Below are 19555 nucleotides of genomic sequence, written 5' to 3' on the forward strand. Positions count from 1 at the left end.
TATATTAGCTGATTTTGCAATATCATGGTGATGTGTCTTTTGGGGAAGAACCTGTCTGTATTTGGCCACTGAGCATGAATACCTGAACATACACGCTCCTCTTTGCAGAAATGCAGATGGAAAAATAACTCAGAGAGGTCTGGAAACATCCAAAGGCTCTTAGAAGCCATGGTCATAGCTCTTTAACTTTTATGTGGACCGCACAAGAGTTCACACCGATTTCTGAACCGATTCTTCTTTCAGTGAAGTCAACAGCGAAATTCTCATTAACTTCCACTGCAACTGAACAAAATGACTACATGCAAAATTTGTCTTTTTTTTTTTTTTTAATATATAAAATGTATTTAAAGTGTTATCAGCTCACACAGTCTTTCACGAACCTCTTGTAATTGAGCTCTAGTATTACCGCCTCTGGTTGCCAGTATTAGCAAATTCCGTTTGAAAAAAAGTTACTGGCTCTTACAGCTGTAAAGCAGAAAACCTGAATACTAACTGTCCAACCCTATAGACTTAAGAACTCCACATTTATTATTTTTTTTAAATGGCATCATTCTAAAGCTAAACTCATAAACACTGAGTGCCTGGTGTTGCTGACACTGGGAGGGGAAAATTCAGAGGACACAGAAAATCCAGCTATTTCTGTCCTGAATTTACAACAAGCGTGTCACTCAGTTGTATGTCTCTTCCCTTCCAGAATGGAGCAAAGCAGAGCAGGCTTACAACTGCTGTAAAGTGTCATTGTGTCTTTGACATATAGGTCAACACACAGATTTGAGAATCAGACAGAACCAAATGTTCCTTTTTAAAAAGATTTTAACATAAAACTTACTATAGCATATTAAGGCTGCAAACTGTGGTACAACCCTTTTCTTTGCATCAGCGTAATTTCCAGTGATTCTTTTTTTTTTTTTTTATGTAGAAGGCTCTTTTTTCCGAGTTTTGGACTTACATACAAATAACTAGAAGCATATTTTAAAGCATATTTTAGTGCCTGGTAGTGCTCATAAATCAGGTAGTTGTACTTGTAGTAATTTCTGTGAGTGGGTGTTCATGTGCGTGAGAAGATGTGCAAAATTGGACGGTGAGATGAGCCATGATGAACATTAAAGGTCCGGAAGCAGATCGATAGCTGGTGTAAATTGTCAGGGCTTCATTGATTTCAATGGTCCTATGATAAATACTAATTCAGCTGGTGCTAAAAAAAATGTCATCAGCTGAGCATCTGGTCAATAACAGTAGAGAGTGCAGAATGAGGTATTGGTGTTACCTCCACACTGAGCACCTGCATTTACCTTTGAATTGACTCTGCATGGTGCAAAAAGGTAAAATTCCCTGTTTATTCAAGTTTTTTGAAATCTCCTCTATTGGCTAGAGTAGTGCATGTGGAGAGAAAGATGCATATATATACAAGAAGGCATTTTCTCTGAGAAACAAATACTTACACGGCTTTTACTGCTGCGATGGCACTTTGATCTTCAAATGAAAAAAAAACCCTCAAACATTTCAAGATACTGTATGAAAATTACTTGTACAAATTCGTTGCACTTCTATGAGGTTTTTCATTGATCCCAATAGCAAGGGAAACCAAACTTAGAATAGGCTTTAATCCACAATTTACATACAATACTTAAATTCCTTTTAGAAATTAAAGCTTATTACAGAAATGATAGTTTCCCATGTGTACGAATTACTGAGAATTATAACATCAACAAAAAGGAAGGAAGCCAGGTTGCACATAAAAATCTACACTTCCTAGGCGATTCTCACCTTTTTTTTTCTAAATATTTTCCACCGGATAAAGTTCGTTAGTTTGTTCTAACCATTTCCCATTTCACAAAGTTAAGTTTTTACTGAATCTGTAAATAAGAAATCAGTTATACAATAGCATTAACAGAACCTAAGAGAAAAGGGACTTTGTGCATGGCTGGTGGTTAACTCATTGATTCGGCTGCGTAGTTCTCTTGGATGCCTTATCAAATGCTGCTAATTTCTAGTCTGCATACAAATGTATTGACGTGCCAGAATTAAATCAAATTAGAATGTTTAGAGTAAAAGCGCATTTGCCATGTTTCAAATTGTTCATATTTATTTGGAGATCTCAGAAGGACATCTTAATCTTATAGTGTTGTTACTTCAATAGAAAAAGAAATTTTTAATGTTATTTGGAGAAAGTCCCTTAGCTTACAGACTGAAAAAAGCAGAACTGCTGCAACAGACATTTTGACAAAAGCTTTGAATGAAAAATAACAAAATCTCTGCAGGGAATTTCCCATTAATCTAATTTATTTGGGAGCACATTTTCACAATAATAATTAAGTTATCTAATGTTCGCTTACATTAAAAAGCAATCATCTGTAACAGTTCATTACTAGAAAAAAGGGGGGGAAAAAGGCCAATATTTTAAACTAACACCACAGGAAAAAACTAACAACTTACAAACATCAAAGGAATGCCATGATGTTTGACAGCTTCCTGTGAATTCAGCTGTTTCATCTCTTAGTGAAGTTGGCAACAGAAATTCTGTGCAGCGGTGTCTTTAAAGCTGTAACATGTTTATTTGTTAGACCTCTATTCATGCGTTTTTCAGGGTGTTTCAATAACCAAAATATCCAATAACTAAAGTCTTGTGACATAGGAATCCATGTTCAGTAGAGACAATGAAAATAACTACTACATTTTCCTATGGAGCATTATATTCGGGTAGTTCATCCATGCCTTGCAAGTCTTCAGTGGGTGGAGAATACCACGTATAACCAACTGAGATACCATTGAGCAAAATGCGGTTTTATCTGCTTTATTTCTCCTAGAGATGTCAGCACAGCACATTATATTGCCTGTAATTTTAATAGATAAACGAGACAATGATTCCGTTGTTCTTTTTTTCTCAAAATGGTAGATTACATTTTCTTAAAAAGGTCTGCAAACATATTTACAAAAGTATGAAAGCAATAAATGCAGGCTTCTTATGTTTTTACTGAACTTCCAAAGACTGACTGATATCCTAATTTTATTGGAAATCTGGTCCAAGGATGATACAAGAAATTAAATATCACACTCAGTTTTGCTTTCTTGTAGGCTACCGTGGAAAACAAATCAAACGGATAATTATTTTAAAAAGAACAAACTTATATTCCATGAAGCATAATAAAGAAATTCCAAAAGCATTTCCTATATTTTAATTTTGTTTCATCTTTAAAACATCTCTTGGTCTTGCTTAACGTTGTGTTAAAATGTGGGACACCATCTTACTTTTGGAAAGCCAGCTGCTGTAATGTAATTATAAAGTAGCCACTCAAATATCATTCACAGTATCTGCATCACAGGAATAGACTTCTTTTTCAAACGGGAGTGATAAAATTTGTGTTGTTGCCTTCATCTTTCACATTTTAAATACTGTTGGCTGACAGAAATAAAGTGTAGTGTCATGCTTGGTTTACCTAAATCGTTTATTTTGTAACTAATAAAAGTAAACAATTACCAGATACTGTATATATAGAGATATATAGATATATGGCCACAAATAAACTATAGTAGAAAGTTATTTTGGTTTTGATAAAGTTAAGAAAAGCACATAAAATCATATTTCATTAATATCTTGTTTTATGGCCATCAATATTTTTGTATTTTTTTGTTTTGTTTCATCAACATAGCAAAATACAATCTTCCTATTAAACAATAATTATCAGATGGCAGACAATTCTTTTTATTGGTTTACATTGGCAGGTCACAGTCTAAAAGCACAACCACATCAGGCAGAAATTGCACACAGACCGCCCTGGATTTTGAAGACTATTTTTCATGCTTCTACCAAAAGAGCTTAATTTAAAACTGGGGACTGTAACACACACTAATTAAATACATAGGCTTCTTTTTTTTTTTTTTTTTACTAGCTAAAGAAAATGACTGAAATTGCAGTACTTTATTTTGCTTTCAGCTTCAGTATTAACGATTGTGCTTGATGCTAGCAAACACGCTTTGAACTTCCTAGCAATCGTTTATGAAAGTTCGATCACCCAGATAAAACCCAGATGATTTTTTTTTCCCATCACGGAATACTGCAGATTTATTTCAATTAGGCCTGTTCCTTGGCTTTTTTTTGGGTGTTGGTATTTGCATTTTTAAGTTAATCCTGAAAACTAAGGGAGATTCGCATGTAATACTATGACATCATACAGACACAATGTCAGTATTTCTGTAAAGAAATGGTTGTAGGTGGGACTGGCCCATAAATATGCAGTTGTATTAGTTGTAGAAGGCATGTTCATGTCTTCAAAAACCAGACTGGTCTTAAGATATTACTCTTTATTTGAGACAGTTACCATTACTTCATTAAAAAATGACAAAACAGCAATAAACATTTTAGCTCTTTAATGAGCAAAGATCAGGTCTCTTAGCATTGGAATAATATTCGTTATCCAGATTATCTTTATTTCACTCAGTGACCAGTAATATGGCCAAGAAGTACAAAGTAATTTTCCATCAAGTAGTATACAATTTTTGTGTGTAATAAGCTTTCATTCTTGAAAAAGAGTAACTGAAAAGAAATGTTTCTGTTACTGCAGTTAGTTTGTCAGAGAAAGTTCTTCGCATTATCTTACAAACTATCAAAATTGCTAGTAATTTGAAAAAATGTAAAAAAAAATCACAGAACTTTAGTCTAATAGAAATATAGTACAGGTAAGAGAGAAAGTATTTATCAGGGATGTGCTCTTAAGTCCATCTCAATTATTTCTTTTATATAAATGTACATCTGATTACATATACAAACATTTTGAAAGGACCGTGGTATATAATTACTGGAAAGCAACAGGGGAATGAAAAATTTCTTGTGTTTTTAGAACATTCATTTCAAATCACACAAACGTATGTAGTATTCCGATTTTAAAATTTCCAGTTGTTGGCTCTCTCCCCGTTCTTACATACCCTCTTTTTCTACACTGTTGCCATCTGGGCTAGAGAATTCATTCGAATGGCAAAGCTAATGTATAGCAAAAAGGGAATTAACTTTATATTAAAGTATTATAAGTAAACTTTGTAACATGCAACATGAGTTTAAACAATAAACTGAAAGGTGTAATCAGAGCGGTAATATTGGGGCATTTTTATATTGCAAAATATCGTTGCAAGTAAATTTTTGGACACACTTTACCTTACCAATTTGAACTAAATATACTGTAACTAAATCACAGCAAATTATAAATCCTTCATCAAAGGAGATTCCATTAAAGTTATAGTTATGTTAAAGTTAGAAATTACTTAGGTGGAAAGGAAAAAGAACATTAATAATACAGATTTTTTTTTGTCTGGGATTCGTATCAGCGAGGGTTCACCACTGTATACCTAGAATGCCATAAATACCTTTAAGAACTGTTGCAATTCCTTCTGTTTCTGAAGCTACCATGAAATATTTTGCTGTAATTACTTTTGCCCCTTTAAAAAACTTCTTTAGGTTGTGCCAATTGATGGAGAAAGCTTCTATTAAAAACTCCAATGGGATGAGAAGAATTTTAATTACGGCTTAATCAGCAGCACAGCCACCAAGCATATAAATTATCATGCACATCGTGCTAAAAATATCCAGTTTCCTTTATTCCCACAACTTTTATACTGACAGCACTTATGTGATAATGTTGTACCTGCCAGGCTGTAAAACTTCTTTGACTGGCAGATTTCAGCATGAGCCCCTTTCTAAGGCCTTAACAGCATTGGTGCTTTGTGTACTTATTCAAATATGTAAATATGGTCTACACAAGAAAACAGGTCCAAATAAAAATTGGTGAAAATTATCTGACATTCCATTAGTGTGTCCCTTGTGCATATTTATAGGTTTTTAAAATTTTCAGTCATAGTTCTTTCCTGTTTGTGTTGCACATGCCTAATTCCATTATGTAACTTAAATCTTCAAAAAATTAATACTTGAATGTGAATGAAAAAGTATCATTCAGGACAACTGCTTCAAGCAATTGCAAACAGTTGGGTTTTTTTGTTTTTTTTTCTTTTGTTTGTTTTGTTTGTTTGTTTCTTAAGTTCATTTGATATATGTACAATTCATTTTTTTCAAAACCCCAAAAGTTCTTGATATGTATATTCACATAATATTCCTCCATATTTAAATAGTAAGAGTCTTGTAGGTTGAAAGCCAAGTAATCTTCAGTAATATCACCTACTGTAATCCATCAAAAAATAAAGTTTGTTTCATCTTGTCTGGCTATACCCTGGTTGTTGAGTGTGAATGGGGGTGGGGATGAGGATGGGGCAGAGTATTGTTCTGTCCTCCGGTAAATGTATTGAATGTGTGTAGGGGTTGAATCCCTGGTATAGTGTTGGGGATCATTGTGATGGTGTTGGGTGTCATTAAGGGAATATCATCAGGAGACCTTCTCATAGCTAGCGTGTAGTCTGGGGGACAGGCGGTCCTAAGAACCACCTCATGTGGATGGATGGACTCACATTCATGATCCAAGTCAGTGTGCTTCATTTGGAGGGACATTATCTCCTCTTCTTGTGCATGGGTAAGATCATTGGTAGTAGTACGTTGTGGGCTACATCTCCTATGAACATCATGTCTCCGCTTGTCTTTTTTGTAGTACAATGCTGCAAAGGCCAAAATGTTCAGGAACAGCAAAGATGCACCAACTGCAATAGTAACACTCAATTCTGTTGAATAGTCCCTTTGATCCACCGAAAACGGGCTTGGCTGTTGTTTGGGATCATCTTGTTTGGCTGTAGGAAAGGCTGAAGTAACAGAAACAGAATTTTTCCTTGTTGGTCTGAAAGTATTATCAGTCGATGGCACTTTAGTTGTGGTAGAGGTATACTGTGAAATGTCGTTAAGATTGTGCAGATGAGGTACCAGTTCCAACCAAAGGTTCACTTTGTTGGCCCTGTAATGTTCTTTAACTCGTGGTTTTAATCCAATGTGAAGATACAGTTGGTCTTTCTGAGAATATCTGGTCCATGCTACTTCTTCAAAACGGTTTGGTTTTGTATGGATGAATTTTGTATCTTGCGGCACTGGTTGATTTGGGTCGCTAAAAAAAAATAATCTCCAATGTTACAAAGTATTTCAAAAGGAATTATAAAATTAACATAATTAAGATTTTATACCTAATGTTTAAGTCTGCCTTTGGACAGAGCAGAATGCTATTTCCTAAAATTAGAGGCCTTAATAATCTTGATTAGAAACAGCATTATGCAAATGAACCCTTCTTTTACATAGACTTCAGCAACTTCCCTAGTTCCCCAAAACACTAGTAGCTCTCACACTGAACTCTTTTGCTGCTGAGGACAGGCTGCCAGCAATGCGGAAGTGCGGACAAACATCTATGAGAGACCAGTGTGAGAGGACATCAGGCTTAGCTTTTCTTTTTTAGTAACGTAAAACTCATGAAGCTCAGCATTTCAGTTCATATGCAGTTATCTGTGGCCTTCCAGAGGTGAAAGACCACGGCAGGGAGTAACTCAGTATAACACACAGTGACTCAGAGCCCAATGCCCAAAAGTAGAAAAGTCTTTTGAACAACCAGTGAGAGAAGAATTAATGAAAACGATAAAACTTTTCAAGTTTAAGGTCACATATTTTATGGTCAGAAGTGTCAATTTAAAAAAAAACAACACACACATTATTAAAATAAGCTGTATTATATTTGATGCAATATTTATGTAATTTTCTGTCTCATGGGATGAAAATATTGTCGGTGCTCGGGTAAAGTCAGTTACTAGTGTAACCATTTTTAACTATACACGTATGTTAAATGCTCGGTTTTGCACTGTCCTGGGGATCCCTCAATTATTTTTGTGTACAAAGTATTTTTTTAATTTCTTCACGCAGAATGTTCGCAAAGATAATTTTTCCCTCTATTTGCTAGAATGTGTAAGTGTGCTGAGGGACATTACAATAAACATAAATATCCAACCCAAATCTTAATCTCTTATTCATCCTGCAAGCACAGAGGCATTCCCAAGGGAGATAACCGAGGGAAAGCACTGCATCATTATATCCTGAGTTTGGATACGGGACTATTCATTATCTGGTACTCACCCAGTTTTTGCAAAGTTTGTCCAGTAAGTCATCACCACCGCACTTAGCATGACATCATTTTTGGAGAAATTACAAGGAAATAATTCAGTAGGACCAATCATGGGGATTCCTAGTACGTAAGGAACCTCATCTCCATGGGCTGCATCTGCCCATGCAGGTACCTGATCTGTCTGGCAATGATGGTAGAAGGCATAGAAATATGTAGGCGATCCAAAATTTGAGTGAAGATCTGCTGTAGCCACAGCTGGTGCAACCCACTGGTGATCAGTAAACAAAGCCAGCAGTGTTTTCCTTCTGGTCTCAGGGTTGTGTCGATCTGCCCAGTCTGTGTACATAAATTTAATAGTTTCCCTCAATATATCTTTGCCTTCAGGATATCCGTATAAGTTATCGACAAAATTAGAAACGGCAAAGTCAAAATCACTAGCTGATATGCCATCTTCACTATCCACGATATTTTCAACAAATTTTAACCCTTCCCCTTGGTTAACTCCCAACATGATGTCGTAATTGAGGAATTCTCCTTGCTCCATCAGTATCTGAGGATCATCTGGTATCACATCGCCATCAATTACTGGTCCAAAGGCTATATGGTATCTTGCTGGTTGAATGTCCTGGTCGACAAGTTCTCTATAAGGCTTCTTCTGTAGACATTCTACCAATTCTACAGTGTCTGACATGTTGCAACCAACTTTCGTAGCCAACATCCTGGCGTATTTTGCAGGCTGAAAACTAACTGCCCAGCTGGAGAGAGCTGTTCCGCTTTGAGCTATTGCTCTTTGAAAAAGTCCTGTGGGGAGAAATATTTAAAAACTACTGAAGTGACCTTGAAACAGCTACACACTTGAAAGATTCAAAGGCGTTCTTTGAAACAATAGAAAACTTTTAGAGAAGAGATACTTGAATCTTAATAGTACTTAATACACAAGATGGTGAGATCTGACTGTCATTGTACCTATAGGTAATGTATACAAAACAAATGCAATATGCGCAGAAATTGAAGCAAATGATTCTACCTCAATGTAGTCCAGCTGAGGAACAGATTTTCAAAAGAAACTTAAGAAGAAAAAGAACTGGTGTTACCTTATGTAGGATAACACTATTAGCTTGAAAGAAATTCCTAAAGTTAAAGCAATTTATAGGTTGGAGGAAAAGCCAACAAACAAGTCTCTGAAATGGACTGAATTTCTGGATATTGTTCAAGCCATCAGCAGCATGCGTGCATACAACTGTGTCAACTAAACCTACTATACTGCTTTTTAATGTTTTGTTTGGGATTAAACTTGGTTTGAGAGGTGCAGTGCTTTTGAATTGTATATCACAGCAAAAGTTTACATTCTGGAGTAACAGATGAGAAGGTACTAGGCAGCTATTAAATTTATAAGTGTCTAAGAGTCAAGATCCTTTCTTGTAAGGAGCCTTTTTAATGAAGGTTTATAGTGATCACACTTACATAAAAAGGGAAATGATATATTTTACACTATTTAGCCTTGTAATTCAGAGATTTAAACATATGTTCAGTTATTCATTTAGGGGAGAGAGAGAGTATGATCTGGTGCTGCATATAAACTTGTAGCAAATCCCAAAGACTTCAGTGCAATTAATTTGAATTTATGCTGATTTAACTAGCACTCTGGACCAGGAATTCTACTCATAGAAATAACAAAATATGTTTAAATTGACATTTTCCTCTCCCTTCTGTAAGCATCTTTGAGCATATCATGGATGAAAGCCTCACTCCCTTGCAGTCAATGAATCAATCCAATTTTTTTGCTCTTGATTCTAACGCAATCGAAACTCCACCCTTGTTCCGATACTTCTTGAGCTCCCTTTGTGATGAGGCTTTGCCTTTTCCCACTCCCTTTGGGGAGGGTAGTTCGGGTTCTGAAAGAGATTTTGAGTCTGAACTTTGAGCAAAGTAATGCTCATCTCTAATCTTGGAAACCTAGACTGTATTTAGGTAATTGTGACCTTTCTGTTTTTTTGCATTTTCATGGAAGTGCATCCAGTTCATTTCAGTAGCACGTCTTCTGCACTAATTACTAGCAAATATTTTATACTGGAGCCTACCTCCTATAGCTCACTGTGGGTGATACAAAAAGGTCTATAGCATACGTAAGTTATGCTGATTTAAGATCTATGGGTCAAAGTTTGGTTTTAGTTATGCTGATAGGCACCTGGGGTAATTCACTGACCTTGGTAGAGTTGCTTAGGGACTGGAAGTGACATCTGGCCTCCCTCAATTTTGCTAAGAATGTATCTTTGGTCCAATGCTTGATGAATAGCTGGATACTCCCACTAAAGGAACTGGAGTGAAGGTGCTCAGCTTACCTCAGAATTTTATTCCAATAATGCAAAAGATAGCTTTTACTTTGATAAGTAACATATTTCTATTGATAAAAAACTTCCATAGCCTCTAAATCAAGTCAGAGACATGCCTTTACAGCCTCTGTTGCAGTACCAGACCCTGTACGCTCAGAAGTTAGTTGGAATCAGTTGCTGGCAGGAAACATTTTACAAGCTTCTGAGGAATTTTAAAATCATTCTAGACTGTATTAGGTCCAAATCCAAAAGTCTTAAAATCAGGTAGGTGTAGGGACTGAAATACGTAAACTCAAGCCTCTCCTCAAATTTATGAGAAGTCATATCCAAGATATTATTTCCTTGTAAGACATGAGTAAAAAATATGAAAGAACTTGAGCTATAAAGCAGGTAAAAATATATTTGCATGTTTACAAGGTCAGATATTGAGCTGGTGTAAATCAGCTCAAAGTCAGTGGAATTACCGCAGAGGATCCAGGCATTGTAATGAATGTAACTAAACGACAAAATGGAATTTTCACAAAGATGTATTTCATGATACTTAATAATGTTTCTTTTTTGCATATTGTGTAAATCTATTTTTATTGCTTTATTACATATCTCTGAACAAGGACAGAAAGTGTAAGCTATGTATTAAGAAAATGCTGATATAAACACTATGGCTTGCTAAGTGATTAAATGTTGGGTTAAGTAAAAGTGGTCGTTCTCTGGCCATAAAGTTATCTTAGGAAATGAAACTAAACATCCCTCCTTCTGCTGAAGAATGCTTACGGAAATATTCCTCCTCTGAAACCATTTGGTGAAAAATGAACAACAGTATGAAAAATGATTTTCATTCTGTCACATAATTCCTGGCAGAAATTGGTACCACACAGGATGGAAAACTACATTTTTATCTGATAATGTGTATGATTATTATAGCTTATGGGCTTCAGACTGATGGAAAGAAGATTTAAATGTTCAATGGACCATATAACTTTGTGACTCCTATTCAAAGTCTCACCAGAGTAAATAATAATAATAATTTGCATATATTCGTCTACATTTTCAGAGCACCTTCTAAAGATGGGTGCTGTTCTGCCCACTTGCAGATGGGCAGCTATGAACAGCACCATCTTGAAATAGGCTGAATGCTTCCTCTCAACTACCACGGGATCCTTTCAAAGGGAAATGAAGGAAGCAGAGAGCATCCGAATTTACAGCTTATGAAAGACACTGGTTAATAATGTGAAACAAAAGTTTTTTTGAAAATGTTAAGATATTTGAAAATGTTTGAAAACTTGAAATAACTTCTCTTATTTGAAGCTGACCAATTTTGATTTGAACACTTTTTTTTAATGGCAGGTCTAACCATCCCCAAATGAAACATAAAATACGTGGGGGTGTGGCACACTGTTCTGTTTAATCCAAATTTCAATAAAGCATATTTTTGCTTTCTTATAAAAGAAATCCTCAAACATTTACTTTTACAATTGCATATTAAGTATACATCCGTAAGCCCTCTCCAGTCCCTTCCCGAATCCTTTGATCTGCCATGTCGGCAAATTACTGCATCAGTTTCCTCAAACAAATTCTGCTCCTGGCAGAATTCTGGCCATGTGTTAGAATATGACAGGGTAAAATTTGCTGATAAGAGGCAACACATGTCTGTCCAGATATTGTAAATGTGGCATTTCGCATTAATGTCATGTTACATCAAGATCAAGATTAAGATCAAGTAAGAGTTAGGGGAAGATAAACCAGGTCTCCTCATTCAACCTTAAGCTAAATCCTCTATGACAAAAGTTATTTTTGTGAGTTCTGATGAAAAAAGAGGGTGCAGAGTGACCCTCAGATTACAGCGTAATGAGATGATGCTTACATCTCGTTCTTATAGGCCAGTTTATAAATATGTCCTATTTAACTGCAGGTAGTTATGGAAAAAAGGATTACATTAAAAATCAAACTGTGGAAATAGACTAAAATTTAAACCACAGTCTATTTTCCACTAGAGTTTTCTTGTGAAAGCTATATTTTTATCTCATTTAAAATAGTGTAAAGGCCTGATCTAAAGAATCTGTCACTTCCGTTGACCTCAGTGGGCTCTGCATCATGACTTTGGGTAAATGCAGCTCTTTTAATGTCAGTGGAATTATTTTTTTATGACTGGCCAATTAGTCCCCCATGGAGATACAGCAATATAAATTAGTGGAGGATTGTATGCACAGGGCACAGTGTGATGTCCCTGGTAAAACTAAACAATACAGATAAAAATGTGTGAAAACAGTGAGACAAAAGTAATGTGATCAATATGCAATAGCCATGCAAATGAGAGAAACTGTGTGGAACTCTGGTGCAAAACTCATAGGAAAAAAAAATTGGGTGCCTCAAACAGCATGTTTTTAATTTCCTGCTGTCTGCCTCAACTAGAGAGAAAAGGTGTTAGTTATGGAATAGGAAAAAACATATAGAAGAAAATCCATTTGCAACTTGGAGGCTTTGACAATTTTGGATCATGCATGCAGAACATTCAACTATTCTTTCATTAGATGACAGCAAGTGAAGTTCATGCACTTTCAGACAAAAGATTTCTGAACTAGATACGTGTTTCCTTCACAGAAAATAATAGTTTTAAGCATTTCAGCTGTTAGCCTGAAAAGAGAAACTGTGTCATTTTAGTTTTCTTTAAATTCTGCTCCTCATGAGAAACTAAACATGCCTTTCATGACAGTCTGAATATAGACGACCTCATCTACCGTGAGCATGACTGACTGCTCTTCCAAAAGGGGACACCCTTAGGTAGGAAAGAAAAGAGACAAAAATGATGCACCGAGAAAATGCTGTTCAGAGGTCTGCTATAAAGTGTTTCTACAAAGCTCCATAGGAAAAAGAAGAAAGTGACCAAAATTTAAACATGCACAGAAGAGCTGAGGGAGAAGGTGGCTTGTACAGCCTTTAAAAAGTTTGCTTAATATTGAGCTGAACTCAACAGTTCATAGGAACAAAGAGAATATACAGAGCATCACATAGTACTAATGGCAGTGGCATGCAGACACCAAAATTGTCAAAATTTGCAACCTGCATAATACCTTTGGTTGAATTGCTCCAACGGTTACCTTCAGAATAATGGGATAAAGTCAACAGATTGACGCATGAACCGCCTGCACCAGATCCAAAAACAGTTATTCTTAATGGGTCACCACCAAAGAACCCAATATTTTCACTAGTCCATCGCAAAGCTTGAATTAGATCAAGGAGGCCATAGTTTCCTTTTGCTGCTTGGTCCCCAGTGCTCAAAAATCCTGTGAAGGTAAATGAAAAAAGAAAGGGTTAGCAAGTGCTTCTCTACATCATACTGTTGCAATCTTCTAAGTAAGATTTCAAAAGTCTATGCCATTAAATATTATGCACCTACATGATCTTCCATATTCACTGGACAACAATTTGCAATTTTGCACTCTTCCTGAAACAAATTATTTAGTATTCACTCTTTTGGCCATGATATATTAATGTGGGGAAGATGAACATACATCCCAGGCAAAATACTCGTCTAAGTCTTAACGGGTCACAATGTATTACTCCCAAAGACTTCATGGTGATTGTACCAAGTTTAAGAGTAAAGGTTTACCAAACAGATATGCTGCAGTCATTTTGTAAGTGATTTGGTCAACTGTGTATTGCACTTCTGTACTTAGATGCAGCCATGAGCTTTGCGCACGCCGGAGAGGCAACGGTTACACTTCTCTGTAGACTGTGTTTGGTTATGTCCCAGCAACACACTCTCTTTTCCTCTTTTCTCCCCCCAAAAATGCGGTTTATGTCACAGGACAAGGTGGGTTGAAAATGTGAGCAGCTCTCCGCTCCCTGAGGTCCAACCCACAGTCATTAACCTGAGTTAATTGAATCTGCATTAAATGGATAAAGAGAATTTAAGCTGTTCCCATGACCCCTTAACATCAAAAAGATAAGAGCTCAGCGGTAATCCAGAGAGCACAAGAATTGCTCCCTTTTACTCATACTGGAAGAAAAATGGCGGAACGTGTCAGGTGCAGGAACGACTGTTTTACACTTTACTCCCAGCAGTACCCTCATATTCAGTATTGCTGTTACTCTTGTCATTCGAGCCTACTGACTCTAAAAGGTGGACAATAAAAACTTTGAAGAAAGTCTCTATTGGTAGAAGACGTTGCTTTGCTTTTGGATCCCATTTGTTGACATTTCCAATTTTCTCAGCTTAATAAACAAATGTTGAAATAATACCAGCATTATGAAGTAGCCCAGCACCTCCATTTGCATACCAAACTCATTTAATGCTCACTAAATCGACAGTTTAACTGTTTTTCAGTACATGCTTTGTAGAGAAATGCAACCATCACAACAATTATTTCCACATTAATTAGATATTAGTGGGTCTTCTAGTCTCGTCAAAGTTCTACTGATTTAACTCTCTTGAGTGCAGACAGCCTACTCAAAAGAAGTTTACAGTAGTTTTTCAGACAAATGGCTCTCAAAGGAGTCCTACTGTTTCATTATGACAATAAAAGCAGCTTTCGAGACATTTCTAAGACGACAGGCATGTGTACGTACACATATATAAAGTAAGGATTTAACAAGAATACAGATAGGTGCATGCATGTACCTATATTCATGTATATAATGAACATGTCATTCATTACTTTATTATTATTCTGATTTGACTTCCAATGGCGAGTTTACATTTGGTATTCTGTCGTATGTGTAGACATTTATACTAACAGACCTTCTTTGCTGTAAACTGCACTGAAAGCTAATTGGCCTCGCTGCCTCCGTAGTTGAGCTATGCTCCGTTTAGGGCGAGCAGCTTGCTTTGTGTAGGTCAATTCTGATTTTTGTTACCATGGAGAGGGAACAGGAAAGTGGCATAAGGTGCCAGGCCAGCAATTCTCCCACTTCCAGACCTAATGTACCAAGGCTAATGGGCATACTTCATTCACTGTAGCCATAGTAAATTGTTGCTCTGATACTAGACTTTAAAATAACCACTGTTCTACAACTAAAACCTGCCACATTTACTACTTAACTGCATCAAAAAGCAAAGTAGCATCACTACCACAGAAGAAAATAGCACCTTGATACTCAGGGAAAGCCCAGAAAGGAAGTCATAAATGTAATTAATTCATTCTCATTTTACTACTACAGCTCAGTACTGAGTTGAGATGAATATGATGTTGTTTTACTCTGCTTCACTCTCTTTTGTTTTCTTCTGTGTAGGCAGAGGGGCTGGTGTTCAGGCCTATGTGAAAGGATGGCCCCAGTAAAATCCTTCCTGCACAGAAGCACGCATTCCTGTCTTCACACTCCAGTAAAATGTTGTCCCCCATAAATAGTTTTTAAGGACATGGAGAGATGATGTCTTTGAATCTATGACAGCGAATCTAATGAAAGTTCCCTAACCAGTCTCACTGCCTTTGTCAGCCTGCTTGGAGTTGAGGGATGGTACCAGTGACTGTAACAAAATTAAAATGGAGGAATTTACGGGAACTACAGGATCCTGTGGCTGCACATGCTGCGAAAGTCTTCCCCTTTCTTTGCATAAGTATACGACTGACAAATCAGTTCATCATACTAAGCACGTAAGTGACTGTGCTGATTCAAGGGATTAGACGAACAACTGACAGTGGCGGTCCTCGAAACACAGGCAGCAATCAGAAGAGAGCAGTTACCACAACTGTGCCCTAAACAAGTCCCTCTTTGCTTTTTTCCCTTTCCCTGGCTTGCAGATTCCCTGAGCCTGGACAGGATCTGCTCTCAGCAGAGCTGCAGCATTGGTTCAAAAAGATCCTGTAGATTTCACAAAGTGATTCCAAGGCATTTATCAGGCAAATAGGTGGTAGGGTTATAGCTGAGGTACAGTGATCGCCCTGAAGGAAAACAAATGCTAACACTCAAAGTTTCTGAAAAAGTTGTTTTCTATACTCTGTATAATATGCAGCAAAGTGGGAAGCAAATAAGTCTCAGCCTGGAAAACCAACAGATAAAAATTATAGGTAAAGCCTTAGGGCAATCCCCTGCTGTTAAATGAGTTCACATCAAGCCCCGAAACTTGATGGGGAAATGGGAAATCCTTGGGAAACTATAAAAGAATCCTTGCAAAAAGGATCTTAAAAAGAGAGCAAAAGAGGAAATGTCTCCTGTTGCTAAAAGTAGACATCGGGAACCTTGCATTCAGTTCAGGAAATGTGCCAGAAGGGGGAGCTTTCAGTTTATTTAAAAAAAAAAAAAAAAAAGAAAAAAAAAGGGGGGGGGGGCGGGGGGACGAAGTATTAGTAATATCCTCCTCATTCATCTATATTAGACAAATTATGACTTGTGTCCAGAGCAACAGCTCTGATGCAAAAGAAATATCTCATGCTTCCTCAGCAAGAACCACACTGGCTGACTTCCATATCTACACAAGATGGATGATTATTGATGTTGACTTTCATGACATGAAACATTTCTATCTCATTTTTCAGAACCATAAGAAGCCTGTTAATATTGCCACCTGTTCATGCCTTTTTTCTTGTATGCAGTAGTATCAGCATGGCTTAGAAGCCTTCAGAATGTCATGAAATCAGAGATAGGACTGATAAAACAGATGAGGTTTTTCTTTCCAGTTTGTGGTTTGGTTTGGTTTTTTTTTTAATAGCAAGGAGTGCCTGAATACAAATAAACTCATCTAAGTAAACACCCGTAGAGAAATGCTTTAACACACAGCATCATACCCTGTCTGCAGGTCTGTGGGTACAAGTACTTATTCCTGTTTATCGGTTAGATAAAACAAAGATTGCAACAGTATGTTTCATCCTCATCCCTAGAGGAGCTTTCAGTATGTAATTAATATAGATACCGTACATTTCTATGCATTTCTATGACACAATCATTACACTATCTAGATATTAAGCTAGCAATTTTGACTCATAGAGGGGAACCTGCTCTTGCTGAAAAGGGCTTGTGTGTCTGAAAGCTTGTCTGTTTTTAAACTGTATCAGCTAGTCTATTAAAATATATTATCTCTTTCTGCAAATGCTGTCTAATTATTATCCTTGGATTGTCATCTCACCACGAACGCTGCTATCATATGGTACCACCTTTGGCTCCTGTAAAAAAAGCGAGGTAAATTATTCTTTATTTTAGTTATTCCAGGAAGACATTTGCAAAAAACTTATTTTTGCATTATTCTCTAAAAAGGTCAGATTGAGCTAATTTTGTTCCATAATTAAGTCCTTCTACTGGCAATATTCCAATCATCAGCTGAACAATTGCTATTTTATATTCTGAATGGAGAGGTTATCTCTCCTTTTATCTCCTCTAAAGGAGCAGACTCTAATAGAATTATGGAAGTGAGGATGTGGTCTTTTGTGAGCTTAAGAAAGAGATTTATTAAGCTCATTTGGACCATTTCTCTGTTACATGTCCGTTAGACAAATAGGCAGAGTGTGCCACAACCAGGCCCTGTATTTTGTGTTAAGATAAATTTTAATACTTTATAGGCTTATCTGCCTGGGTAATGATTTCTGCTTGCCATGCAGATAAATCTTTTTTTCTAATATGATTCCAGCATTTTTGAAGAGTAAATAAAAGAATAGAGCTGGGAAGCTTAAAATATTGTGTTGAAAACCTGAGTAGATTGTATCATTTTAAGCTCTGGCCTAATTTGAACATTCAAATTAACGCAGAGGGGAAGGCCAAGACAGATTTTTTCCTAATGTAAGGGACTGCTACAACCCGCTGCTGCAGGAAAAGACTAGGCGCAGGCTGGTGGCTATGCAAGTGCCATTTCACATCACAGAGAACCAAACCTTCCCTCTGATGAGTTCTGTCCATACAAGTGTTTCATAACCCAGCAACCTTCGTGGCTGGATGGAAGTAAGGGCAGAATGTCTTGTTGGACAAAAAACCCAATCTGCCTGCAAGGAAATACACAGCAACAAACGCTACTCTAAAAATAAAACACAAGAGCTTCTAAAAACCGGTCTGACATGCTTAAAGGGTTTCTTCAAAGAACTGTGTTACTGAAAGCAGTAACACTTAAGACTTTAATATTACCCACCTGTTTAGGCACGTGTTATCATAATTTAGCTATGTTTCCAGTTACAATTCCCTATGCAGTCAAATGTCATCTTTTATTTTGTTAAAAGCAAATGTTAAATTGTACAAGTATAAATGCATCAATGCATAATGGAAGAATACAGGACATAATTTGAGGGAAGAATTTATATTCCCTCTGGATTGCAAGTTCCTTGGTTAGAACTTCAGTTTGACACCCTCTATTAATGTTGAATGGTAATTGCCACATACAGAAAATTTCAGTTGCCCTTTAAACTATACCTACTCAGTTAGAAATGTGAGCAAGATAAGCAAATTTTAAGCAATATGGTTAAACTTAAAGAGCACATTTGTTTTCATCTTAGACATCTCTCTTGAATTCGCATCAGCTAACTAATCTGAATGAATTACGTGGGCAGCAGCACTGTGAACATTAATGTATATGTGATATTCATGAAGCGAGGATACCGCTCCTCGCTTTGCTGACCAGCACATCCTAATATTAATAGCATGTTTTAGTAATGGATAAGGGGTAAGGTGACTAAAAGGACTAGGAACTCCCATGAGGAAGATGTAGGAGAATATAAACTATTCAGTGCAAGAAAAATATTCCTCTGTAGACATCTGCAATATACCTCGGCTCGAGAATCAGGTAAGCAAGTCTTCTGAAAATGCTGCTCAATCAGGAGTTTTGTATCAAATTCATTTAATATACAAAAAGCAATTGCAACATTAGCAAAGTACTTGTCTGTTTCTGTAGCTTTCTGCCACGTGCATATTAGTAATAAGGCTAATGATTTCAGAAGTGCAAGATTTTAGCTTAACTCCATGAGATGTACAATGTATCGTGCTACATCATTATGCACTCTTTCCTGGCTGTTTAAGATATGTGAGACACTGCATTAATATACAGAATTTATTTTCATTTTAGGTGTAGAAGATAAATCAATATGTCAGACCCTGCAGGTGGACACACTGTACTTTTAAACAATTAGAAAACAACGTTCTGTTGCAAAATATTTGTTCAGATGTACATTGTCAGGCTGGACGGGGCTCTGAGCAACCTGCTCTAGTTGAAGGTGTCCCTGCTCATTGCAGGGGGGGGTGGATTAGATGACCTTTAAAGGTCCTTTCCAACCCAAACCA

At 36.7% G+C, this 19555-nt stretch overlaps 1 protein-coding gene across 6 annotated transcripts in view; it reads right to left on the bottom strand.

Annotated features, from left to right (window-relative positions):
- Positions 1–2778: 2778 nt before the first annotated feature.
- NLGN1 (neuroligin 1) overlaps positions 2779–19555 on the bottom strand; it is a 330636-nt gene continuing 313859 nt past the window's right edge. For 3 of the 6 annotated variants that reach the window (XM_069792707.1, XM_069792705.1, XM_069792702.1), the window contains 3 exons: positions 13459–13644; positions 8042–8831; positions 2779–7031 (listed from right to left, as the gene is read on the bottom strand). In XM_069792707.1, coding sequence (XP_069648808.1) covers positions 6209–7031; positions 8042–8831; positions 13459–13644 — 1799 coding nt within the window. In that variant the 3' untranslated portion in view covers positions 2779–6208. Of the gene's footprint in view, positions 7032–8041; positions 8832–13431; positions 13645–19555 lie in introns of all 6 variants that reach the window. The other 3 variants (XM_069792704.1, XM_069792701.1, XM_069792706.1) reach the window with 1 other exon arrangement.

Source organism: Haliaeetus albicilla, chromosome 9 (assembly GCF_947461875.1).
Source record: "Haliaeetus albicilla chromosome 9, bHalAlb1.1, whole genome shotgun sequence".
Classification (NCBI taxonomy): Eukaryota; Metazoa; Chordata; class Aves; order Accipitriformes; family Accipitridae; genus Haliaeetus; species Haliaeetus albicilla.